This window comes from Symphalangus syndactylus, chromosome 21, assembly GCF_028878055.3.
Source record: "Symphalangus syndactylus isolate Jambi chromosome 21, NHGRI_mSymSyn1-v2.1_pri, whole genome shotgun sequence".
In the NCBI taxonomy this organism is placed as follows: Eukaryota; Metazoa; Chordata; class Mammalia; order Primates; family Hylobatidae; genus Symphalangus; species Symphalangus syndactylus.
The window spans coordinates 44571515-44598798 of NC_072443.2; the positions used below are offsets into that span (position 1 = coordinate 44571515).

General features: G+C 38.6%; 2 protein-coding genes across 8 annotated transcripts in view; one reads left to right on the top strand and one right to left on the bottom strand.

Annotated features, from left to right (window-relative positions):
* The window catches only part of RABL3 (RAB, member of RAS oncogene family like 3), a 54683-nt gene extending 51934 nt beyond the window's left edge, over nt 1-2749 (bottom strand). For all 4 annotated transcript variants that reach the window (XM_055259254.2, XM_055259253.2, XM_055259252.2 and 1 more), the window contains exon 1: nt 2505-2749. In XM_055259254.2, coding sequence (XP_055115229.1) covers nt 2505-2550 — 46 coding nt within the window. In that variant the 5' untranslated portion in view covers nt 2551-2749. The remainder of the gene's footprint in view (nt 1-2504) is intronic.
* GTF2E1 (general transcription factor IIE subunit 1) overlaps nt 2662-27284 on the top strand; it is a 44818-nt gene continuing 20195 nt past the window's right edge. The window contains exons 1-2 of one of the 4 annotated variants that reach the window (XM_055259250.2): nt 2662-2837; nt 8013-8490. In XM_055259250.2, coding sequence (XP_055115225.1) covers nt 8043-8490 — 448 coding nt within the window. In that variant the 5' untranslated portion in view covers nt 2662-2837; nt 8013-8042. Of the gene's footprint in view, nt 5976-8012; nt 8491-27284 lie in introns of all 4 variants that reach the window. The other 3 variants (XM_063630124.1, XM_063630125.1, XM_055259251.2) reach the window with 3 other exon arrangements.

A 27284-nucleotide genomic window follows, 5' to 3' on the forward strand; every position in this document is an offset into this window, starting at 1 on the left:
AGGATGAAACCCTAAACAGTAAGAACAGTTGAAGTGCTAGGGAATAATGGCTAATTTCATTTCTTTAAGAATTTTGGGACATTCTGATTTTATGTTTTCACCTTTAGAACTAAATTTGATCAAAAGAATGCACTTGATTTGCTTGGCAGCAAGAAAGGCCCAATATAAATAAATGTCAGCTCCAAATACAGCTGACAAATACTAGTCCCTAATCTCTGAAAGAAAGAGAAAACCGTATGGTAGTGAGACTTTTGGGGTTCCTTACCAAATTACCAAATATCTCAATAGGATAGAAAACAAATCTCCAAATATCAACTCATTTCTTTCTTCTTTTTATTTTTTTTCTTGGAGATAGGTTCTCACTCTATCACCCAGGCTAGAGTGCAGTGGCACGATCCTAGCTCACTGCAGCCTCAAACTCCTGGGTTCAAGTGATCTTCTCATCTCAGCCTCCTGAGCAGCTGGGACTACAGGTGTACACCACCATGCCTGGCTAACTTTCCGTATTGTTTTTGGTAGAGAGAGGGTCTTGCCATGTTGCCCAGGCTGGTCTTGAACTGAGCTCAGGCAATCCACCCGCCTCAACCTCCCAAAGTGCTGGGATTACAGGCAAGAGCCACCTTGTCTGGCTAAGTCATTTCTTTATATATTTGTGAAACTCTCAAATTTTGATGAGGGAAATGGCCTTTATTTAAAAATAAACTTTCAGGTTTGAAACAAAGGCCGAGGAAGTGTAAAAAGTGTATTCTAAACTGCCAGACTGTGTACTTTTAAATCGCAGTTAAAAGGAGACTGACAAAATTACCTTTTAAAAAGATAAAAAGACAGTAACTAACTTTGCACATAAAGGTTAACATTAGTGAATGTGTGACAACATCAATCACTTTCCTGGCCATCACAGCTGTGTCTTCTGCTTTACAACTAAACCATATGGGGAGGGGGGCAGTAGGGAAGCTTATCAATTGCCTGATTACTTTTTCTACATTTAATGTAGCTGCTAATTCTATCCCTGTTATATGATGCATTAATTCCACAGTTATAACTCCAGAACCTAATACAGTGCCTGTTGGAGAGAAAATAAATTGACTAGTTGCAGTAGTTTGTAATATGAAGGGATTGTTAGATACAATAGAAAATGGAATTATAGAGGACAGAAAACACCCACTTAACATATCAGGAAGAAGCCAGTTAGTTCTGGATTCTAAATTCTACTCAGTGATACTCTTGCCAAGTCCCTTTAGGCCACAATTACTTTCTTCATCTGTAAAACTAAGTGATTTTATTAAATTAACTTCAGCACCACTTCAAGCTACCTGATGGAAATGAAGTCGACACAAATTGTGATTATGTTCATTGAGTTTCAAAAGGCAACTTTCTTAGGGGAATATTAAATAATGCTCTCTGTAAAATATTTCATAATGCAAATAATTCTTAACCTATATTTGCTGCCCACAATTTTATTTAGTTTCTGTTAAGTTTTCAAGCCTCTCCACCTCCAAGCATCTAGCACAATGTCTTTGCTCACAACACATGCTCTTAGGCCAACTCCAGAAGAGCGCTTCTATACAATGCAAGGTCAGCATTTATTGAAGTTACTAAGGAGAGCTGAATTGCGGATTATGGAAGAAAAGATTAAGGGCAGTGAGGTGGGAGCTGGAAATCCAGACGTCAGCTGTAGTTCTCAAATGTCCCAGGTATCAAAAGAATTTTTTTTTGCATCTACTGAGATAAAAAAAAAAAAAAAAAAAGAATTTTAACACTAGGATTAAATTGGGCTCAGCGTTAAATCCTAGCTGCTTCAGAATAAAACTCTTACTTTAATTTCTCTATTGTACAGTCTAGGACATAATAGGTTTTCAATGAAGATCAAACGAAAACCAGGAAATTAAACTCAGTTAAGAATAAAACAGGACCACTACCCAATATGTCACTGCATAATTATAACTTAGCGTTTAAGTTCGTGGACTCTGCGTTCAAAAGGCTTCTGTCATTTACATCTCTCTGCCTCACTACTCTCATCTGTAAAATGGGATAGCAGGACTGATCTCAGAATTAAATGAGTTAATATACGCGAAGCGCTTGCCAGTGCACGTTTCTCAGTGCACGTTTGACTTCCTTAATGAACAAAATCTCTTCAAGGCACGGTCCTACTAACTTCTGTACCCTTAACATAGAACCCCATACAATACTCAATGCCTGCCTTTTTTTTTTTTTTAAATAAAAGAATTGACAATACACTCTAGGCTGGGGTCGCCTGGGAGACCGATGTGGAAAGCCGCGAAGGCAAAAAAAAGACCCGGGCTCCGCGACCCCCACCCGCGCGACGCCGCCGCCGCCGCGTCGTCACACGGAGCAAAGTCCCCTGGGAAGTGTAGTCTTCAGGCCCTGGGAGGGACTTCAGCCACGGGCCGAGGACCCAGGAAGTTGAGGGAAGGAAGTTAAGGGGAGGGTTACTACGTAACTCAAAAGTGTCTGGAGCCCCAGAGGTGGGGTAAGCCGCTCACCTGAGTCTCCCAACACCAGTACCTTCACCCGATCCAGGGACGCCATCTTGCCTCTGCCTTCCCTGGGTTAACGCCTGTTCCGGGATTGTAAGCCAATCAGAGTTGGGCATGGAGGGCAGAGCCTTCAATTTCATTGGCCACTCGGAGCGTGACTGTCTTGATCGAAAGCTTCACTGAACTGATTGGCTGGTCTGGTAAAAGGTAGCGGGGTGCTTCCCCAGCTGGTCGCAGGAATAGTGCGTTTTCTTTGTCGCGCAAGGGGCGTGGCTCATTTAAGCCGGTAGTTGAAGCGCTGAGGGCAGCTGTAGTGGGAGTGTTCGAAGATTCGCCTTGGTAAACCTTGTTCCCTGTTCCTTGTTCGGAGTTCCCTGGCGGGGCATTGCATTTCATGATTTCTTCTTCCTTTCGCTCCCTCTTAACAATCCTCCCCTAATGAATTACCCTCTTGCCTTGGTCCTCTTGGTCCTCCAAAGAACCATTGACCCCGGAGCGGCCCGTGTGCGACCTCGGGTAGGGCGGGCTTGGCTGCGCCGAGTGTGGCCCTGGACCCAACTGGGAGAGTCCGAGGGAGTTTGGGGTCTCGGAGTCTCACAGTGGGGAGGAGTGCATATCACCGAACGCGTCTCGTGGAGGGCAGCTGGGTCTGGAGGTTTCGCGGTAGTTTGCCGCTATGTGTGTGAAGGCGGGGAAAGTGCCATGAAATGTGGTAACAGAACACCGCAGTTAGATGTGTAGAATCCCAAGTTGTTCTAGAACTGGAGTGGCGATTTACTGAAGTAATCTAACTGGACTCTTCACATCCACTTTTCTCGATTTTTCTCCACTCTGCAGTCAGCACAATCTTTTAGCATCCTGAATTTGATCCACTCACCTCCCGCTTAAAACTGTTTTAAATTTAAGAAGAGAGTGCCCAATAGCCTGTCCGATTCTACTGTGGAAGCAAAAGTGGAGGAAGTGAAGCGGGGGTAAGCTGGCAAGATGAGCCATGTTGGAACAAAACGTGCCTAGGAGACATATGGAAAGTTTTATGGAAGTACTTGTCTGGCTGTGGTAGATGCTGGAAATTAATTGGTGAACAAGATGAAGTCTGGTCTTAGACGTGGAGAAAGTACAAGAAGGGGGAAGAGCCATGGAACATGTGAAAGGGGATGATTCTATGCTACTTAATGGGGAGTCTGGGAAGGCCTCTATGAGGAAATGTCATTTCAGACTTGAAGGATGATTAGGAGAAGGGGGTTTGGGCTTAGCTGTAGGGGCAGAAGGAACAGCATGTGCAAAGCCTTGGGAAGCAGGGAAAGCACATGTGGCTCATGGAATTGAGAATATGCTGGTGTGGCTGGATATGAGGCTGACAGGGTAGACAGAGGGCAGAGGGTGCCTTCTTTTCAACTTTGTTTCTCTAGCTCCGTGCCTGATGCACAGTAGTCCTTAAATGTTTATATGATTAAAATACACGTGGGTCTGGACTGGAGTAGGGAGGTGAGTCTGGGATCTGACTCATGGACTATGGAGATCAAAGGAAGAAACAAAGGTCCTAGGAGGTCCCACACTCAGCAGTCTCCAGAGACCAGCCATACTCCTTCCCTAATAACGTCAGCTGCTATTCGGCTTCAGCTTATTGTTTCCATGTGGGAATATGGGCTCACTTTTTCCTCAGATATTTCCAATTTTGCAAGAGGAGCTGGAAGTTGAAATTTATGTGAACTCTTACAATTTTTAAATGTTGACAACTAATTCAGAAAATTTTTGAAACATTCTTTGGGTGAAACAATGCGTGGGGGGCTGCCAGTTTGAGAACTCTTACCTAAGACCTGTAGAGTTTCAGTAAGGAGATTCAGCATGAGTGGGAAGTGATGGAGGAGAGAAGGTAGTGGTCAGGAAGGAGGCTTTTAGAATGCGGAGATTTTGAACAAGGTGGCACAGCTTGATTTCATTCCTGAGCTCTAGTTTCATTTGTTCAGCTACCTGCTGGGCATATTCAGAGGAATATCCTGTGGTATTTCCTCAAAGACACTTCTAAAAGTGATTCCTCATTTCTTCCATATCTGCTCCTCGTCAGGGGTCACCTGTTTCTCATGGCAGTACTTTTCCTAGCTACGCTGGCTCAAAACAGAGAGCTATTTAAGATTTTTCCTACTCTCGCATTCTGTATCCAATATATTTTGTTGGGTCCTTTTGATTTTTTTTTCTGTAATAACTTTCATTCATTCTGTTCTTGCAATTTTTTTGCCTTCTTAGTTTAGATTTTATACCCCCGATATTCCACACTGCCTCCACCTTCACTCACTTGAGTCCATTCCTCATATTGGTATAAGAGTCATTTTTCTAAATAGGGGATTTATTATGACTGCCAGTACTTAATTGAACTCTTATGCCAGCCCTGAAAGCAGAACACTTTGCATTAATTATCTCACTGTGTTCATACATTAACTGTGTGAGCAGGGCACCGTTAATCACTTTTTTTTTTTTTTTTTGAGGGTCATGTCCTGTCACCTAGGCTGGTGTGCAGTGGCTCAATCATGGCTCATTGCAGCCTTGACCTCCTGGCTCAATTGATCCACCTCAGCTGGTACTACAGGTGCATGGCACCATACCTGGCTAAGTTTTAAAATTTTTGTAGAGATGGGGTCTTACTATGTTTCCTAGGCTTGTCTTCAACTTCTGGGCCCAGCCAGTCCCCCCACCTCGGCCTCCCAAAGTGTTGCAATTACAGGTATTAGCCACTGCACTTGGCTTAATCACTTTTTATATATGAAGAAAATGAGTCTGAGAATTTTCTGGGGTCAGGGGGTCTAAGAAATACTGGAACTGAGATTTAAACCCCAAAACTGTTGGATTGTAAAGTCCTCATAACACTCCCTTACTGTAGTCTTCACAGCTCCCTAGGGTGTTTTAGGCAAAGGAAACAGGCTGAGCAATAAGTGGCACAGGGACCTCTCCATGCAGGATGAGCATTGGCAGGATATGTAATAGGGACTTTTGCTGCATAGTAGAGTCACCTAAAGAGCTTTAAAAATTTGTGTGATGCCTAATCTGGCCGCCCCAGACCACCTGAGACAAAACCTTTAGGAGTGGGGCCCAGGGTCAGTATTCTTAAAACCTTCCCTAGATGATTCTGCCTTACAACCAGGCTTGAGAACTATTAGTCTGGGGCATGGCATGTATGGGGCAGGGAAGGAGAATACAATAGTAGGAAATAATCCTGGAAACAGGTTATGTTGACATTTTTCTGCTGTTCTTTGTTGAGTGTTTCTGAAGCCGTATGTTGTGTTCTGACAACTGTTGAGGATGTAAAACAACAAAAAACGAAAACTGGGTTCAAGTACAATGTATAGACCAAACCGAAAAGGAGAGAAAAGTGTGTCCAATAGTATGCTGTGGTACTACTATGGTGTTGAGCCCAGGCACTTGCCGGGCATCCTTAAGCCCTGGGGTAGCAGGAAGGCTCTAGGTTCACAGATTTGGATCTAGGTACTACTTTGTTTTATCTTACAATATGTAGTCATACCTGAGTATTTATAACCTAAAGCACATGTTTTCTTTTGACTGACTTTTCCTTTTCCTTTATTACAGGAAGGGCCTTATATATTTTCCCCACAAAATATATGCATAGATTGGTTATAGATTGGTGTATAGAGTTTCCTTATAGTATGGTACTGTGGATATAAAAATATTTCTTATAAAAAGAGTATTAAATCTGTTGGGGTTGATAACTACTGATTTCAAATAAAAGGGTTTGTTGAAACTAGTATTCATAACAATATGATTCTCCATTGAAATAGTTCAGTGGGATGTCTCTGTTAAAAATTATCCTACGGAGCCTGGCCAAGATGGTGAAACCCTGTCTCTACTAAAAATTCAAAAATTAGACAGGCGTGGTGGTGCACGCCTATAGTCTCAGCAACTCAGGAGGCTGAGGCAGGAGGATCGCTTGAACCCGTGATGCAGAAGTTGCAGTGAGCGGACCTTGCGCCACTGCACTCCAGCCTAGGTGACAGATCGAGACCCTGTCTCCAAAAAAAAAAAAAGTTATCCTGTGGGCTGGGTGTGGTGGCTCATATCTGTAATCCCAGCACTTTAGGAAGCCCCCAAGGTGGGTGGATCCCTTGAGCCCAGAAGTTCAAGACCAGCCTGGGCAAAATGGTGAAACCCTGTCACTACAAAAAACACAAAAATTAGTCAGTCATGGTGGTGTCCACCCGTAGTCTCAGCTACTGGGGAGTTTGAGGTGGGAGGATTGCTTGAGCCCAGGAGGTTGAGACTGCATTGAGCCAAGTCACACCACTGAACTCTAGTCTGGGCAACAGAGCAAGACCCTCTCTCTATTAAAAGAAAAACAAATTCCCTGTGGGCTAGGGACATTTAACTTGATTTAATCTGTGTGGATAGTCTAGCCATTTTTAGTTTGGAACATATTAAGTTGATACGGAAGCTGTCCTTCCTAAACACTTTAATTACATTCTTATTAATCACAACAACTCCATTGAGGTAGTTGATACTATCCTTATTTCTTAGAGAGTAAAACATGGCTTGAAATTGTTTAAGGGATTTGCTCAGGATTACGTAGTTACCAAAACACAGGCTGTGTACTCTGAATTTCAAAGCCCAGTTTCGTGGGGTTTTTTTTTGTTTGTTTGTTTGTTTTTGTTTTTTTGAGACTGAGTTTCGCTCTTGTTGCCCAGGCTGGAGTGCAATGGCACAATCTTGGCTCACCGCAACCTCTACCTCCCGAAGCCCAGGTTTTTTAAGTAAACCACATGCCAATGTGGGCTTTGAGAAGACAGCTTTCTGGGTCATGGTATGGAAATCAGATACACTTAGTTTCTGCTTTGTCAAGGGATCCAGTATTTAAGAATATTTTGGGCTGCTCTTTCTCCCTCATTTTCTACCTTTTTAAGGACTGGATGGTCTTTCCTTGATTATCAGATTTAATTTTTCAAGGTTGGTAAAACTATCTGGATCTAAGCATTACTTTCAGTTTTACAACAGTTAATGATTTTGTCAGACACCCCAGGTGGTGATTACTCATGTGTTTATTTGTTTGTTGTGATTTTATTGTGAAAGCATGACTATGTAAAACATCCTAGAATCTTGGTAGAAAAATTTTACTCAAGAAAGGAAACAAAAACACTTTTAGGAAATGCGAACTGCTAGTTTTCTCAGGGTTTCCAGCATTCCCAAAGAATAGTGAGCATTTCATGTAACTTTTTTTGTGTTTCTCTTCTGAAGTAAAGTAGACTTGATGTAATATATTGTTTTATAAATAATAAGTTACTTTTTAATCAAAGACACTATAGAGCATAAAAGTAGCCATTTAAGAAATATATACAGCTTTTTGGGTGTAATCTTTTGTGCATTCTAGAGGAAAATCTTGTTCTGCTCCGTTAAATGCTTAGGTATTAGAAATCTTTTTAAACTCTTTGGGTACTTCTCTGGCACTGCAAGGATAGTGGATATGATTACCATGTTCTTATACCTGGCTAATTTTCTATTTTTTTCTGAATTCAGTATATTTGAAGTTGGAGTTTGTTGCTAAAGATGGCAGACCCAGATGTCCTCACTGAAGTTCCAGCAGCATTGAAGCGGTTAGCCAAGTATGTGATCCGGGGATTTTATGGCATTGAGCATGCCTTGGCCTTGGACATCTTGATCAGGAACCCCTGTGTGAAAGAGGAGGATATGCTGGAGCTGCTCAAGTTTGATCGGAAGCAACTTCGATCAGTTTTGAATAATTTAAAGGGAGACAAGTTTATCAAATGCAGAATGAGGGTAGAGACTGCTGCAGACGGGAAAACCACCCGCCATAACTACTACTTCATCAATTATCGTACTCTTGTTAATGTGGTAAAATATAAACTGGACCACATGAGAAGGAGGATTGAGACCGATGAGAGAGATTCGACCAACCGGGCTTCCTTCAAATGTCCTGTCTGTAGTAGTACTTTCACAGACTTAGAAGCTAATCAACTCTTTGATCCTATGACAGGTGAGGTTTATCCAGTTTGTGAATCTTTAAAATAAAGTGTGTATTACCCTTTTTCTTAAATTGACTCATCTAATTTTTAAACCATCGTATATATTATTATAAAAGTGAATGGATCAGTATAAATCACAGCATACAGTCAGTCTTACTGTCCTGTTTGGCTGTTGCACTACTTTGAGAAGCCTTTGCAAAAAGCCTTTCTCCTTCACAAGGAAGTTTCTCACTTATGGCCCTCCTGCCTCTGCCCACCCCACCTTGTTTACAACTGCAGCCTAATCTGAAGGGTTGATTTCTCTACCACTTTGAGGCTGTTCTAATTTTATTTTTGACCTCTAGACAGTTGCAGTATAGTGTATTTAAATGCTTTGTTAGTGGAAGTAGAAAGTGGCATCAGGAGTATATAACTAGGGCATATAATCTGGATTTGGGGAAGGCCTCTGGAAGAAGTTAACATTCAAGACCTGAAAGATAGTAAGAGCCAGATGAAATAAGAGGAGAATTCTTTCCAAGATAAGACATTTAGTGTCCTTTAGATACACATTATTATTGGAAGAAAATTGTCAACAAGATATATAATTGGCCTGATTTGACTGAATAGTTTTAAGGATTTTTCTTAACACAATTTAGAAAGCATGCATTATCTGAAAATACAATATGTCTAGCATAAACATGAGAAACTTTAAAGTTCTGAGTTATATAGTTATTTTATCTTGTTATCTGTTTACACAATAAAAAGAGACTAGTTTTGCTAAATAATTTTGTCTTATTTTCTACAGGTAAAAATCTATAGAAGGACCCAGTGATATTAAATTAGATTAAGTCCCTTTGTTATGGTTGAATTCAGGAGTATAGGCTACTTTTTAGTTCATAAATCTGCTTTTTTAAAAACTTCATCTGAAAGTTTAAACTTTGACCCATGAAATATTTGGTTGTGCAAAATTACAGATTTCTGTGTATGTTTTATTTTCTAGTTTTTATGTTATATATGGTACATTTTAAATAATTTAAAAATTTTTTTAAGTGGGAAATAACCCCAATACAAATTAAGATTATTGACAAAAAGAGCCAGAAGCAATCTATGACCTTTTTTTTTCTTATTTACTGTGAGGCAGTGATTTTGGATGAAAACTAATTTAAGGAATTCACAATTGTATTAAACATTTAATTTGTCTGAGCCTAGCTTTTTACCTTGAAAGGGCTCCACAAGGAGAGATCTTGATGATAAGAAAGTCTTAACCATCCTCGGTATGAGAATTGCTTGAGTGTTCTATAGAGGAAGGTTGTAGAATATATCTGGAGCTCTTCAAAATTGTCTAGAAAAGTCTCATGATTCTTGCCATTCACTCTAACAGATTTCTTACAGGAGCTCTGGGTTCTTGGTTTTGTAAATCTCTACAGATGTTGGTTTTAACAGTGGAGGCTTCATCACTCTTGACCACAGTAGAAGGTGTTATCCAGTCCCTTAGAGTAATCTAAAATAACATGGTTCTACTACATTTATTTGTCATTTGAGTCATATTTAATTTAATGAAACTTTTTAAAAGGAGATGATTCCACTACTTATATATCAGTATTCAGGAGATTGATCATGATACTCTTGAATTTCACCTAGATTCTGAAAGAAACTAGTTGACTCAATAGATGGCCTGTGGAAGAGATGGCCTAACATTCCATCCAGTACAGTCAAGGTGATTTGAATCAAGGAGTTAGGGTAGAGGGCATGAAAGTATTTTATGAAATAAAGCTAAAACTGAAACAATTGTGTTGTGGCCAGTCTGAACAAAGACTGTTTTTAATGTGAGGGCTATGGTCAGCATGAAGATGAAAAGAAGGGGTGCCTGAGAGCAAGAATAAGTCACTTAATCTTAATGTCACTCAGGGGAGGGTGCCCTGGTCAGCCAACACTAATGCATGACTTAATTGGCAGTTATGTCCCTACAGTAAAGCCTGAGGTATCATGATTAAAAATTTATAATCATTAGGGACCCTCATTCTGAGAACATACTTGCCTTTTTATGGTAATGTGGCTTTTCATTTAGATGCTCCTTTAAGGAGAAAATGTGCTGATTAGGGGATATGAGGCCCTAGTTGCTTGCCAGTTCTGATGTTTTGGGTTTTTTTTTTTTTTTTTTAAACTATTAATACCCAACAACCTCCTTTAGTCTGTACATTCCTTTTAGAAATCTTTGTGTTTTTCTCTATTATTCTTTCTTGTTTTGCTTGGTATTCATCTCTCTGTCCTCTCCTCTACTCCCACCCCATTATGAAGAAGATGGGCAACAAAAATTTGGTATGTGTAGTAAGGGAGGAGGGAACTTTTTCTGCTGTGATAATTATGCCTTGTCTAAATTGGTAGATTGCAGTTTTCTTCCTAATTCCAGTCCTGTACAAATATCCAGTTTCCTGATTGCTAGAGGAGATTGATAATATTTCTGATCAAGTGATGGAAGTATTTAATGGACTTCTACCTGCATTTCTTTTCAATAGTTCTTAGATTGACTTGTGGTTTACATAAGCAATTAGGGGATATTCAGAAATTGGATTTGAAGCCTGTTAGACTTTACTGTTTTCCCTGACAAAAAGTGCTTAACTCAAGTGTATGGGCAGCTCTCTGCCACAGGACAAAGGGTAGTAACTCCTAGATGAGCTCCTGAAGACCACCTGCAAATTGTGGCTCCAGGAAACAGCCCAGCAAGGATTGTTTACCATTGTTAATTCACACATAAGCCACCAATCTTCCTACTTCAGTTTACTACTATTCCCTATTCCATCTCTACTTTTCCTAAAGATTGTAAATTTTCTCCATCCTTTCCATTTAGATTTGCTTTTGTTGTTTCTGGGTTGAACTCTCTTCAGATGTATAGATACATTATTTGTTAAAATGGAATAACCTAGCCTTTGCACGTTAGTCAATCAGAAGCTTAATCATTAAGGTGAAACCAGGTTTCAAGTTTCCAAAATATGGGAGGATTATGTAATCAAAACAAAAACATGACATGAAATCTCTCAATGAATCAGCAAAACAACATCTTGTGTTTCATAAATGCATGTTTTAGATTTAGCAAGCTTTCTGACTATTTAAATAGACTTAAGTATTTCTATTTTAGCAGTCTCAACCATGGGTGACTTAGTTAATGGCACTTCTAAGTTAAGTTCAACAGCATGTTTCTCCTGAAGGGGAGAGGGGGATCTTACCTCTTTTTAGATGTTAAGGTTAGATGATTTGGAAATAGCTTTATATTTTCCATTTTTAGTTTAAAAATTATGCAACCATAATGCCGGGGACAAATTTGAAGAGAAAAAATCACCCACAAAGCCACCAGCCTTTTACGTATTACCTACAATTACAATCATAGCTTAGAATAGTTTATGATCTCTTGGTTTCTTAATGTACCAAACTCTCCTGTTTCTATCTAGTGTTCAAAATATGTTTTAATAGGTGTAATTTTTTCCCATTTTCCTTTCCCCTCCTTTTGGGCACTTTGGTGGTATCTATTTTTTGCTGGTATAGATAAGATGCTTTGAATACCTTTGTATATATATAGCACATTATTCCTGTTCACATTTTTCCTTATGAATTCTTGGCAGTGGGAATATTGGGCAAAAAAATACAGATTTAGAGCTTCTCTAAAAACATATATGGCATTGTAGTTTCACTGTGAGTGGGTAGAGTAGAATTGTTAGATGTTTGAATTGGAAATAATTTGGGAGCCCCTTTTACTGCATTCACCTAGGGACCTAGGAGTCACATTTTAAATTTTGAGATGAGATAATTTAAATTTTTTTAAAAAGTAATCTTATAAATGTATATTTAATAAAATCTTAGAAATTCAGAGATTATCTAGTTCAACTCATCAAATAATGTGTATGTGGGTGCACATGGACATGCCTATGTTGTACTCTTGGATTTGGAGGATCTTACAATGTAATAACGAATAAATCTAGGGGTATATACATTGCTACACTGTTTTAGATTTACTATTAAGGGAGAATATGACACTTCTCATGGAGATTCACCTTGTTTTGTTTGGCTCCATGGAAAGACTTAGCAACAGATTTTAGGATTAGCATAAAGAAGTCTTTGATAATTAAGTCTCTAATAAATAACTTTAAAAAACAGCCAACAATTGAATAGATCTCTTCTAGTGATGAATTCTGAGTTTAGAAGAGTCAAGTAAACTTGGTATCTACTTGAGATATTCATATGTAAGTTTGGAGTGAAATCATGAGTCCCTTCTTGGCTTGTGACTGCAGATAAAGCTTTTTGGTTTGGACAGGTCCATTTCCTGATGGCCCCATTCATTGAGATTCCTTTTCTGTTCCCTTACCCTAACATTTAAAAATTTTTAGGATTCTCTATTTGTGAGACTTGATTAAAGAGTTTGCCTTCATAGGGCAGGCTGCTTTTTCCTGTCTTCTTCTCTTTCTACTTAGAATAGGAGGTATCTTTTAAAATTTTTTAAATTAAAAGAAATTTTTTGTGGCTAAATAGGTATATATGTTTATGGGGTACATGAGATGTTTTGATACAGGCATGCAATGTGTAATAATCACGTCATGGAGAATGGGGTATCCATCCCCTCATGCATTTATCCTTTGTGTTACAAACAATCCAATTATACTCTTAGTTATTTTTAAATGTATAATTATTGACTATAGTTACCCTGTTGTGCTATCAAATAGTAGGTCTTGTTCATTCTTTCTATTTTTTGTACCAGTTAGCCATCCCCCCATCCCTACTACCCTTTCTAGCCTCTGCTAACCATCCTTTCATCCTCTGTGTCCCCAAATTCAATTGTTTTGAGTTTTAGATCCCACAAATTAGTGAGAATGTACAATGTTTATCCTTCTGTGCCTGGCTTATTTCACTTAACATAATGATTTCCAGTTCTGTCCATGTTGCAAATGACTGAATCTCATTCTTTTTTATGACGGTGTATGTGCACCACAGTTTCTTTATCTAGTCATCTATTGATGAACACTTAGGTTGCTTCCAAATCTTAGCTATTGTGAACAGTGCTGCCACAAACATGGGAGTGCAGCTATCTCTTTGATATACTGGTTTCCTTTCTTTTGGGTATATACTCAGCAGTGAGATTGCTGGATCATATGGTAGCTTTATTTTTAGTTTTTTGAGGAACCTTCAAACTGTTCTCCATAGTGATTGTACTAATTTACATTCCCACCAACAGTGTACGACAGTTCCCCTTCCTCCACGTTCTTGCCAGCATTTGTTATTGCCAGGACAGGAGGTATCTTATAAGCAGTGTTTTCAATTCCTGAAGTGCTAAAAACACAACACAAGAAGAAATCTTTCCAAGATTGTTTTGCTCAGTTGCTGAGTCCTCAGTCTTTGGAATCTTATCCAGCGTGGGTTAATTAGACAATTATGCCACAGAGCTCAAAGGTATGGATTGGGGAGTGGGGGGAGTCGGGGGGAATTTATTAGAAAAAGTTAAAATATATATAAAAACGAGTTATGGAAAGATAGGAACAAGTATCGTCCTTCTTCTACCCTTCCCCCACAAAACCTTTAGGTCTGATTTTTAAAAATTCTGCTGCTTTTGATTTTGAGGATTTGATAACTTTTTTAAAAAAACAACATTTTGGCTGGGCGCAGTGGCTCACGTCTGTAATCCCAGCACCTTGGGAGGCCAAGGTGGGTGGATCGTTTGAGGTCAGGAGTTTGAGACTAGCCTGGTCAACATAGCAAAACCCCATCTCTACTAAAAATACAAAAATTAGCTGGGTGTGGTGGAGTGCGCCTGTAATCCCAGCTACTCGGGAGGCTGAGGCAGGAGAATCCTTTGAACCCAGGAGCCAGAGGTTGCAGTGAGCCGAGATGGCACCACTGCACTCCAGTCTGGGCGACAGAGTGAAACTTCATCTCAAAAAAAAAAAAAAACCAATCTTTTATCTTTTTTGTATTTTGATGCCAGTGACATAAAAGCTAATTTATTTGCTTAGTTGTGAAGAGTTGCTTTTTAGTTTTGTTGCTTTGGGTTTTGATACAATATTCTATTTGTTACTGTCTTTCAGATAGTTGAGATGAGTTTGATTCTGCATGCTGAGATGAATTTGATTTGGGCCTAATTTAGAGAATTTATTACAAGATTTAATATTCATCCACGTACCACCCTTCAATTTGTTTTTTTTTTTGCCCGTCTTCCCCCACATTGTACCTTTTTTCCCCTTTATGGTAAGTTCCAGAATTGAGGAATGATGCACGATTAGAACAAATCCAGATAAATTCCTATTTAAGGAAGGAGAAGCCAATTTCATTGATTAAATCGAATTTTGGAGGGTGAGGTTGTATTGTGTAAATCATTGATACGTTTGATTCTGAATTTCAGAAACATTAAAGCTGCTTTTTTTTCTTTGGCATGCAGATGAATGAGTATTTTGCAGTGTTAAGTGTTCTGTGGTGAATTTTTAAAAGATGATTTTTCAAATTTATTTTTATTATAGGTAAAATAATTAAATGTAATGTAAAACTATGTTCCTGTCATGTGTGCTGCTGTTTGCTAATAGCAACTCCTTTTTCTATACATTTTCCCTTGCCCAATTAAACTGAAGAAATTTGCTTTACGAAAATAAAGTTTAGGAATGAGACTAAAGGGTGACTTTTTGAGACTTCAAAATTACATTTTAATAGATATTCCCCTGAACATTATGAGTTATAAAAATTGCAACAAAGGACTTGATAATGCTTTCAGAAAAGCCCAGGAATGACTGTATAGCTTCTGCATATTGATTAAGAGGGAGTTGAATGTTTTTGGAGAATTCAATATGGCATTCGTTTTCTTTTTTTAAAAAAATACATAGGTAATATATGGCCGGGAGCAGTAGCTCAACGCGTGTAATCCCAGCACTTTGGGAGGCCGAGGTGGGCGAATCACTTGAGGTTAGGAGTTCAAGACCAGCCTGGCCAACAGGGTGAAACCCCGTCTCTACTAAATATACAAAAAGCCAGGCATGGTGGCGCGCACCTGTAGTTCCAGCTACTCAGGAGGCTGAGGCACAAGGATTACTTGAACCTCGGAGGCAGAGGTTGCAGTGAGCCAAGATCATGCCACTGCCAGCCTGGGCAACAGAGCGAAACTCTGTCTCAAAAAAATAAGTAATATATGAATGAAAACTTGGTAAAGACACAAATAGTAGAGAGGTATGTAAACTAAAATGGCAAACTAGTTTTTACTCTCTGTGGCTTTTCCACTCACCGCACTCCCACCAATTTTCTCTGTCATAACAGAGAAACTATGAAGTTTTTGCTTATCCTTCCAGTCCTGTTACCTTGTATCCCTAACACCATCCTCCAGAAGCCCTTTAGAAATCTAACAATGCAAAGTGATTCTTTTTTTATTTTTTTAATTTTTTTTTTTTTATTATACTTTAAGTTCTGAGGTACACGTGCACAACGTGCAGGTTTGTTACATAGGTATACATGTGCCATGTTGGTTTGCTGCACCCAACAACCCATCATTTACATTAGGTATTTCTCCTACTGCTAATCCCTCCCCCAGCCTCCCACCCCCGACAGGCCCTGGTGTGTGATGTTCCCTGCCTAGGTGTCCATGTGTTCTCATTGTTAAACTCCCACCTATGAGTGAGAACATGCGGTGTTTGATTTTCTGACCTTGTGATAGTTTGCTGAGAATGATGGTTTCCAGCTTCATCCATGTCCCTGCAAAGGACATGAACTTATCCTTTTTTATGGCTGCACAGTATTCCATGGTGTATATGTGCCACATTTTCTTAATCCGGTCTATCATTGATGGGCATTTGGGTTGGTTCCAAGTCTTTGCTATTGTGAATAGTGCCACAGTAAACATACATGTGCATGTGTCTTTATAGTAGCATGATTTATAATCTTTGGGTATATATCCAGTAATGGGATGGCTGGGTCAAATGATATTTCTAGTTCTAGATCCTTGAAGAATCGCCACACTGTCTTCCACAATGGTTGAACTAATTTACACTCCCACCAATAGTGTAAAAGCATTCCTATTTCTCCACATCCTCTCCAGCATCTGTTGTTTCCTGACTTTTTAATGATTGCCATTCTAACTGGTGTGAGATGGTATCTCATTGTGGTTTTGATTTGCATTTCTCTGATGACCAGTGATGATGAGCATTTTTTCATATGTCATCTGTGCTGCATATGCATATGTTGGCTGCATAAATGTCTTCTTTCGATAAGTGTTTGTTCATATCCTTTGCCCACTTTTTGATGGGGTTGTTTGTTTTTTTCTTGTAAATTTGTTTGAGTTCTTTGTAGATTCTGGTTATTAGCCCTTTGTCAGATGGGTAGATTGCAAAGATTTTCTCCCATTCTGTAGGTTGCCTGTTCACTCCGATGATAGTTTCTTTTGCTGTGCAGAAGCTCTTTAGTATAATTAGATTCCATTTGTTTATTTTGGCTTTTGTTGCCATTGCTTTTGGTGTTTTAGTCATGAAGTCTTTGCCCATGCCTATGTCCTGAATGCTATTGCCTGGGTTTTCTTCTAGGCTTTTTGTGGTGTTAGGTGTTACATTTAAGTCTTTAATCCATCTTGAGTTAATTTTTGTATAAGGTGTAAGGAAGGGATCCAATTTCAGCTTTCTACATATGGCTAGCCAGTTTTACCAGCACCATTTATAAAATAGGGAATCCTTTCCTCATTTCTTGTTTTTGCCAGGTTTCTCAAAGATCAGATGGTTATAGATGTGTGGTGTTTTTTCTGAGGCCTCTGTTCTGTTCCGTTGGTCTGTGTATCTGTTTTGGTACCAGTACCATGCTGTTTTGGTTACTGTAGCCTTGTAGTATAGTTTGAAGTTAGGTAGTGTGATGCCTCCAGCTTTGTTCTTTTTGCTTAGGATTGTCTTGGCTATACAGGCTCTTTTTTGGTTCCATATGAACTTTAAAGTAGTTTTTTCCAATTCTGTGAAGAAAGTCAGTGGTAGCTTGATGGGGATAGCATTGATCTATAAATTACCTTGGGCAGTATGGCCATTTTCACGATATTTATTCTTCCTATTGTTGAGCATGGAATGTTCTTCCATTTGTGTCCTCTTTTATTTCATTGAGCAGTGGTTTGTAGTTCTTGAAGAGGTCCTTCACATCCCTTGTAAGTTGGATTCCTAGGTATTTTACTCTCTTTGAAGCAATTGTGAATGGGAGTTCACTCATGATTTGACTCTCTGTTTATTATTGGTATGTAGGAATGCTTGTGATTTCTGCACATTGATTTTGTGTCCTGAGACTTTGCTGAAATTGCTTATCAGCTTAAAGAGATTTGGGGCTGAAACGATGGGGTTTTCTAAATATACAATCATGTCATCTACAAACAGAGACAATTTGACTTCTAGTTTTCCTATTTGAATACCCTTTATTTCGTTCTCTTGCCTGATTGCCCTAGCCAGAACTTCCAACAGTATGTTGAATAGGAGTGGTGAGAGAGGGCATCCTTGTCTTCTGCTGGTTTTCAAAGGGAATGCTGCCAGTTTTTGACCATTCAGTATGATATTGGCTGTGGGTTTGTCATAGCTTTTATTATTTTGAGATACATTCCATCAATACCTAGTTTATTGGGAGTTTTTAGCATGAAGGGCTGTAGAATTTTGTCAAAGGCCTTTTCTGCATCTATTGAGATAATCATGTGCTTTTTGTCATTGGTTCTGTTTATGTGATGGATTACCTTTATTGATTTGCATATGTTGAACCAGCCTTGCATCCCAGCGATGAAGCCAACTTGATCTTGGTGGATAAGCTTTTCGATGTGCTGCTGGATTTGGTTTGCCAGTATGGTAGTGAGGATTTTCACATTGATGTTCATCAGGAATATTGGCCTAAAATTCTCTTTTTTTGTTGTGTCTCTACCAGGCTTTGATATCAGGATGATGCTAGCCTCATAAAATGAGTTAAGGAGGATTCCCTCTTTTTCTATTGATTGGAATAGTTTCAGAAGGAATGGTACCAGCTCCTCCTTGTACCTCTGGTAGAATTCAGCTGTGAATCTGTCTGGTCCTGGACTTTTTTTTGGTTGGTAGGCTATTAATTATTGCCTCAGTTTCACAGCCTGCTGTTGGTCTGTTCAGAGATTTAACTTCTTCCTCATTTAGTCTTGGGAGAGTGTATGTGTCCAGAAATGTATCCATTTCTTCTAGATGTTTTAGCTTATTTGCGTAGAGGTGTTTATAGTATTCTCTGATGGTAGTTTGTATTTCTGTGGGATCGATGGTGATATCCCCTTTATCATTTTTTACTGCGTCTGTTTGATTCTTCTCTCTTTTCTTCTTTATTAGTCTAGCTAGCAGTCTATTTTGTTGATCTTTTCAAAGAACCAGCTCCTGGATTCATTGATTTTTTTTGAAGAGTTTTTTGTGTCTTTATCTCCTTCAGTTCTGCTCTGATCTTAGTTATTTCTTGCCTTCTGCTAGGTTTTGAATTTGTTTGCTCTTGCTTCTCTAGTTCTTTTAATTGTGATGTTAGGGTGTCAATTTTAGATCTTTCCTGCTTTCTCTTGTGGGCATTTAGTGCTATACATTTCCCTCTACACACTGCTTTAAATGTGTCCCAGAGATTCTGGTATGTTGTGTCTTTGTTCTCATTGGTTTCAAAGAACATCTTTATTTCTGCCTTGATTTCATCATTTACCCAGTAGTCACTCAGGAGCAGGTTGTTCAGTTTTCATGTAGTTGAGCGGTTTTGAGTGAGTTTCTTAATCCTGAGCTCTAATTTGTTTGCACTGTGGTCTGAGAGACAGTTTGTTGTGATTTCTGTTCTTTTTTTTTTTTTTTTTTTTGAGACGGAGTCTCCCTCTTTCACCCAGTCTGGAGTGCAGTGGTGTGATCTCGGCTCATTGCAAACTCTGCCTCCCGGGTTCATGCCGTTCTCCTGCCTCAGCCTCCCGAGAAGCTGGGACTACAGGTGCCCACTGCCACGCCCGGCTAATTTTTTGTATTTTTAGTAGGGACGGGGTTTCACCATGTTAGCCAGGATGGTGTCAATTTCCTGATCTCGTGATCCGCCTGCCTCAGCCTCCCAAAGTGCTGGGATTACAGGCATGAGCCACCGCGCCCGGCCAATCTCTGTTCTTTTACATTTGTTGCGGAGTGTTTTACTACCAATTATGTGGTCAATTTTAGAATAAGTGCGATGTGGTGCTGAGAAGAATGTATATTCTGTTAATTTGGGGTGTAGAGATCTGTAGATGTCTATTAGGTCCGCTTGGTCTAGAGCTGAGTTCAAGTCCTGGATGTCCTTGTTAACCTTCTGTCTCTTTGATCTGTCTAATATTGACAGTGGGGTGTTAAAGTCTCCAATTATTATTGTGTGGGAGTCTAAGTCTCTTTGTAGGTCTCTAAGGACTTGCTTTATGAATCTGGGTGCTTCTGTACTGGGTGCATATATATTAAGGATAGTTAGCTCTTCTTGTTAAATTGATCTCTTTACCATTATGTAGTGGCCTTCTTTGTCTCTTTTGATGCAAAGTGATTCTTAAATACTTTGTTAAAACAGCTTATGGTTAGTAATGCTTGGTCAACTTCTCATAATATTGTATAGTTTTATTTAGAACACTTATTATGTTGGGTCCTTTTGCATAATCAGTGTGTTCAGTGTTCATGTCATTTCCAGAAGTTTTTTGGCTTTTCTTTTCAGCAGTGGCTGCAAGACAGTAAAATGACGGGATGTTAAGATTCCAGAGCCCTGGCTTTTAGTCTTAGTCATGTTGGTAACTGTTACCTTGGGCAAATCCTGTAACCATTCTTGACCTTCTTTTAGCATGTGTAAAATGATAAGTTCATCCTATTCTATACCATATATGGCTTCTCTCAACTCTAGTTTTATACTTACTCTTTGATTTGGAACATATTTGACGTTCTAAAAGTATGGAGAAGCTTGGGGGTTTTATCACTGGTTTTAGAGGATTATGTTAGTCACTTTGGGTTAATTTAGAAGCCTTGGTTAGGGATTGGAACCCCCCAGTTATAGTATTCATATAGAAAATATGCTCTGTTTAATTATGTCATCTTCAGAAACACACAGGCATAATGGAGAATAATATTAATAATTTTAAGCAGTCTTATTTTTCCAAGCTCCCCAATTCACTACCTTCTGCATATATATATATATTCTATTGGCTATTGTCTTTCAGATAGTTGAGATGTGTTTGATTCTGCATGCTGAGATGAATTTGATTTGGGCCTAATTTAGATAATTTATTGCAAGCTTTAATATTTGTTCATGTACTATCTTTCAGTTTGTTGTTTTTTGCCCTTCTTCCCCCATATTGTACCTTTTTTCCCCTTTATAATGAGTTCCAGAATGGAGGAATGATGCATGATTAGACCAAATCCAGGTAAGTTCCCATTTAAGGAAGGACAAACTAAATTGAATTTTGGGTGGTGGTTTTATGTATTTCATAAAATATTCAGTGGGAGGGGAAAACAGTGTCTAAATATGCTTCCTAAGCTATGTGGTGGTTGGATGTTTACAGTGCAGTAAAATTAATCATATATGTTAGTGTTATGTCTTGAAATTTTAGTTTCCTCCTTATCTCACTAAAATCCTAGGAGTTCTGTTTCTAGCTACTTAGTTTTAACATGGAACTGTGAAGTGTCTTTTGTTTTTTTCTTTTTCCTGGAAGCTTTTTGAGTAAAGGGGAGTAAAAAACTTGGATTCAAAGTTTTTTCATAAGATTGTCCAGAAAAGTTATGCATGCCATTATCTCTTGCTTAGATTTTGCAAAGCTCTCTTGGGTAGTTTCCTTGCTTTCACTCTTGCTTCCCATGTAGACTGTTTGTCATAGCAACTAGTGATCCTTCTAGCATATCAGGGCATGCCACTCTTCTGTTAAAAATCCTCCAGAGGCTTCTTCTTTCCCTCAGAAAAGTCAAAGTCCTCAACAGAATTTATAAAGTCTTCTATTTGCTTCCTCCCCAATTTCCCCTTTTGGAGACTATTTCTGTCATTCTCCCCATGTTCACAGCAGCCTTATTTGTGCTTTGTGTGCACCAGGCATGCCTTTACTTTATTTGCCTTTTTGCATGCTATTTTCCCTTGTCCAAACATTTGCATGACTTGCTCCCATCTTTAAGTCTCTGCTCATACATTGCTATATGAGAGAGGCCTACCCTGAGTTTCCTATGTAATAGAGCAATACCCCTTTCCCTTCACCTTCTTCCTTCCCTGCTTTTTTTCCCCCGTAATACTTATATACTACTGATGTGATTTTTTTGTGTCTTGACTACCCCCAACTAGAATGTGAGGGCCATGAAAGTAGCTCAGAAGATGATTGGCTGGACTTGGGAAGGCTGAATGTCAGAAGCCCTGGGGATATCAAACCCACTGTTCTGGGGTGAGAGCTCTGCAGCAGCAGACATTTGATCCTCCCTGTTTCCTTGGCCAGCCTTGAGGACATGGGCTGCAATATGAGTCCCACTTGAGCACTGAAGCACCCTGTGCCATATCAAAGCATTTGAGCTTATTTTGATTTTTTAAAAATTTGTGGGAAAAATGGCTGAATAATATTTCAGTTGCAACTGATACCTTTGACAAATATTTGTCAGTGAATTGTGAGCATTAGCTGATGGCTTATTCATTGTATATACTGGACTGAAGAGAGAAAAATATAATGCTAAGTAATGACTAATTGAGGATTTGACTAATAATGTCTTCTGTCCTAGTATCATGTATCTATGTCCTTTTTGTCAACTGTACATTTCCAGAGCACACACTTGTCAAACTCAAGAGAATAAACAAGTTTTTGGTGGGGTTTTCTTTTTTTTGCTTTGGTTTTATTTGTATTTATTTATTCTCTTGACTGAATACCCATATAATTACAGTGAGTAACATGTTTGTTAAAATGAAATATGTTGGAAGCAGTTAAGTTGAAGGCCTTGGCTGGTGTTATATATACCATTTAAATTTTCTTCTGTGTTTAGCAAAGGAAAAATGTCAAGTTTCAAATTTCGCTGAGCATTACTGTTTTTTTTTTTTAAATTGTTGTTACCAATCCCCTCCCCCCACCCTCCCCACCCCCAATTCATTTTTGCTTTTGCTTTTTTTATTTTGGAGAAAGTTAAAATTAAAATGGTGTAGAACTCTTTCCCTTTCCCCTCCCTCTTCCGCCACTGTCCCCCTCATCCCCACAATTAGGTCTCCATTTCTTTTCTCATTGTGGAGTGATAACTTACCTTCTGTAGAAGAATCCTGAGTCATAAAATTGGGACATTCCTATGCTACTGAATATATGACCCTAAAATATAGCTTTGAAATATCTATTTATAAAAGATATTTTTTTCTTCCCACTTTCAATGCCTGTTCGTTATCTGCAATTGGATTTATTTTTATTTGTTTGGCAAACCTGATAGGTTAAGACTTAGCCAAGTAAATGCCAGGTATGTGACAGGCACTTATGTTTGTTAAATAAATTATTTGTTATAAATCTTTTCTCCTTCTATTCAATATTTTTTAAAAATAGAGCTAATGTATATACATGGGAAAAGTTTGCTAAATTGTAGCTGGCAGGGCTGATAGGAAGTTGGAAGAGGAATGTATAATTCAGGATAGTATAGTGAATTTAGTCTTTTGAGACAGAAAGATTTGTATTTGAATCCAAGTTTAGTGATTTTTGTTTTCAAGCTATGACTTGGTAAACTTAACGCCTCTTAAGTGTTCATTTCCTTGTATGTCAGATTTGGATAGAATTATTGCATAGATTTGCTTCTGATGAATATATAGGAATATTTGTAAAGTAGCTGTCTTAGTTCTTTTTGTGGTTTCTGAGTATAGCTGATCAAACAAGTGTGTTGTTATAGAACTCCTTTTTTCCTCCTAACCCCATCATTTGTCAAGCTTTGCCTAAAGAATCTTTGTAGCCTTCATTTTCTCTCTGTTGCCACATTCTTAGATCTAGCTTGCATGTTCTCCCTTGCATGCCTTGGATTCACCATTTCTGGGTTTTGCCTTCTTGATCTTATATGTGAAAAGGGAAAAATTGTGCAGAGCTCTGAGTTTCAATTCCAGTTTCTTCTCTCATTCTTGAGTAGTATAGTCTATGTACACTACTTAGTGTAGAATGGTCTAGTTACAAGAAAAGTTGGGATGTTTTCATATTGCTTAACAGCAGCTCTCTAACAGGTGTAGGCCTCAGAATTCCTTGTGTAACTTTAAAAATTCTAATTCCTGGGCCCCACTCTGGACCTCTGGGATCAGCATTTGTGGCATGGAGCCTGAGTATAAATTCCACCGGGGATTTTTATGCAGACACTCAGTTAAGAACTGCCTTATTGGGAGGCCATCTCAAGCCACTCAGGCAGATCAATATATGTAAATATTAGTTTTTGTCACCTCAGTGTCTTCCCTAACACCCTTCTGTGGCTTTCCTATTACTAAAGAATAAAGTAAAAATGAAGCTTATCATTCAAGACCAATTTATGGTCACCCCAGTTTATCTTGTTAATTCTGTTTTTTTTTTTATCATTTGTTTTGATAACTGTTTTCCTATCAGACTGAAATTGCAGTCAATAAAAAACAGAATTAACAAGATAAACTTACGGTGACCATAAGTTGGTCACCCCAGTTTATCTTGTTAATTCTGCTTTTTATCATTCTTTTTGATAACTGTTTTCCTATCAGACTGAAATTGCAGTCTAGTATCATTTTTCAACCACCCTACTTCTCTTATGATGATCTAGAATGTCCTGTTTCCTTACCTGTTCATCTTCTTCTTCATCTTTTATCTTCTAAACTATCTCAAAAAGGTTTACCTTCTCGGTAAGCTTTTCCTAGTGTCCTCAGCTAGAAGTCACATTCCTTCTTTGAACTCCAAAACATTTGTGTACTTTAGTTTTTGCACTGATCCCTGATTGTTTTATCTCCAGACAACTTTCTTCCCTACTAAAGCTTCTTGCTGACTGCTTCTGTCTGTGTATGCCACCACCACTCTTTCAGTAGCATGGGTGCTTGCTTGGTACATAGTATGTGCTGGGTTTCCATGTCCTCCTGCCCCTTGCCACTTGCCCCTTCTGATTTCAGGAAAACTGATTTGCATTTTTACAATGCGTAGTGAAATGTATAAAAAATGCTGCTGGTATACTAAACTGGTCTTAAGTCATTTTCCATAAAATGTCAAATTTCTTACTTTTCTTGCATTTTTTTAGGGTCCAAGAAGAAAAATAAGAAATTCTACATTTGGCTTTGACAGGCTTCTAATTTACAACTAACGTTTTTGTGATAAACACAGGGCTCAGAGATGTCAGGCTAGCTTTTCCTTTTGTAATATTTGCTAGATGTGGTAATTATTGGGAGACTATTCTCCATGGGTCTCTCACATGTTATGCATGTCTTGGCAAGCAGAGATACAGACTGACTGCTTTTTTCCTGGACTATCATTTTCAAGAATGTTTATATAACGAGCAGCCTTGGAAGACAGAGATAGTATTTCTCTTCAGAGCAAAGAGCAGGTTTGCTTATGGTCCAGTATAAAAAGTGTCTCTTTCCAGAGCATGTTTACATAGAGTTTATAGTAAGTAAGGATAATGCCACCCTCCAGTGCAAAGAATGGGCATGCTTATGCCCATTATAAAATATTTGAGTTCCTTTTAAGCTCAGGCTCTCTTTCCTGTAACACAGCCCATTGCATGTATAATTGTTACCTGGCCCTTCTATCGCACCCCATGGAAATTGGGGCATGGGGAACTGGCTTAAATACTGACACTGGCTACTGCTATTTCCTTGAGTAGTAAAGTTCTTTGTCTCTGACCTAGGGTCTTGTGTCTTCTGCCAGTATCCATGAAACTGGCAGAATAACTTGTTAGCTTACAAGTAGGGTAAAATCTCAGACCCTTCACAGTTCTTAGTAATAATGTTAAAGCTGCTCTTTTCATACCTGCAAAATCAGCCCTTCTGTAAGTAACTCTTGTTAAGTTTGGTTGAGATTAGAATTTAGGTGCCTTATGACTATACACTTTGTTTATTTTTCCCCCTATTCTTTTTCATGAAAATAAATTACTCGAGTTAAAGGACTGTCATTCTGAGATTGTCCTTCTGTGAAATAATGGTATTAGTAGTGTTCTCTTTCTCTCTTTTCCCCAAATAAAAGCACTGCTGTTTTATGAGGATGAGCTACACTGACAAGCGTGTTGATTTGTTTACTTAAAGCTGAAGTTTGGAGTACATATTGTCTTAAAATGAGAAATGGGGTATTTGGGAGGACTTTTTTTTAAAATTCAGGTATAACATGACTTTTTAATGATAAATTAGATAAATAATAAAGCATGTTGCATAATGATAATGCTAAGGGAAAAGAAAATGAAAGAGGATAAGATCGTTTGGGTGGACAAGACAGTATTGAAATTTTAGATAATGTTGGCTACGGAAGGCCTTACGGTGGCTTCTGTGTAAAGAACTGAAGTAAGTTTGGAGATGAGCCATGTGATTTTCTGGAGGGAAGGCATCTGGGTAGAGGGCACAGCAGTGCAAAGGCTCTGCAGCAGAGTGTGCCTGATGGGAAGCATTGAGGAGGCCGCTTTGTGATGCTTTGAAAACAGATAATGAGAGGGTTGGAGTATTGACCTTTGTCTTAGCTGTGTTTCTGTACTTTACCCCAGAGCATTTGCTTTTGTGTTTATATATTAAGCACGTTTCCATTTGAGAAATGGGATTCCTTTCTTTAAAAACATATTTGAAAACTACAGAACTAGATAACTCATCTTCCAAACTATTCTTAGTTCTCGTTGACAGTCTCTGTAGGTCCTTATTTTTCAACAGTCAATTTAAGTCCCAGTCTCACATTGGTGTGTTTTTTAATTCAGCAGGTATTCGAGAGCTATATTCAACCCTACTTTATGTGATTTATTTTTAAGCCCCCACATGATTATATTCCTTGCTTCTGTTGAAGAGAAGAGGCTGAGACAGCTTGGAACAGTTGGAGAATAATATAAGATAACATTCTACCTAAAACCTTTCTAGCCAAGGTTGCTTCTTACCCTTTGTTACCAAATATAAAAGCTAGTTTTCAACTCTTTTTGGCCTTTTAATATTAGGACCATACATTCCTTGAAACACCATCCTATCACTCTGGTTGCACCATTTCTCTTTCTCAAGGATTCCTCATTCCTTGAGTTTATGCCTTAACTGCTTCTTCTCACTCTCCTTAATCTCTTCGGATGCTCCTATCTACTATATGGCTTCAGTTACCACCTATAGGTTGATTCTCATATCTAAATTTGTAGTCTAAACCCCTCTCTTGAGCTGAATTGTTAGCATTTGTAATAAGTTGGCTTTTTACATGTTCATTTTTATATTTAAAGCAATTTGATATCTTTTACCTAAAAAAAAAAAAAAAAAAAAAAACTTGTTCTTCATCTCTTTACTTTGGTATAATAGTATTCTTGTCCAGTTGATTAAGTTATAATCTTTATGTTGGTGGCCATTAGTCAAAGACTATCAGGTACACACCTGTAGTAAACAAAGTTAGGTTTATTGATGCTTTCTGCAGCAAGGGAAGCCACATACCATGGGGAAACCATGAAATGTTGGTAAGATGATGTTGGACAGACTTAGAGAATGTGGGCTTTTGTTGGGTAATTTTGGGGAGGATTCAGGGAAGTAATGAAGGTTTCCTTTGGATTGGATGCTGTGAAGAAGTGGGGATAATTCTATGATTGGGTATCTTAATCTTATCTAGGAGATGACAAGAACAGGGTGACGCTAAAACTAAATGGTAAAGAAGCAGCAGTCACTTGTGCAAGATGGGACTTTTTTGTGGTTTGCATGGAGTCCTTGCTTTTGTCTGTTCTCAGACACAATT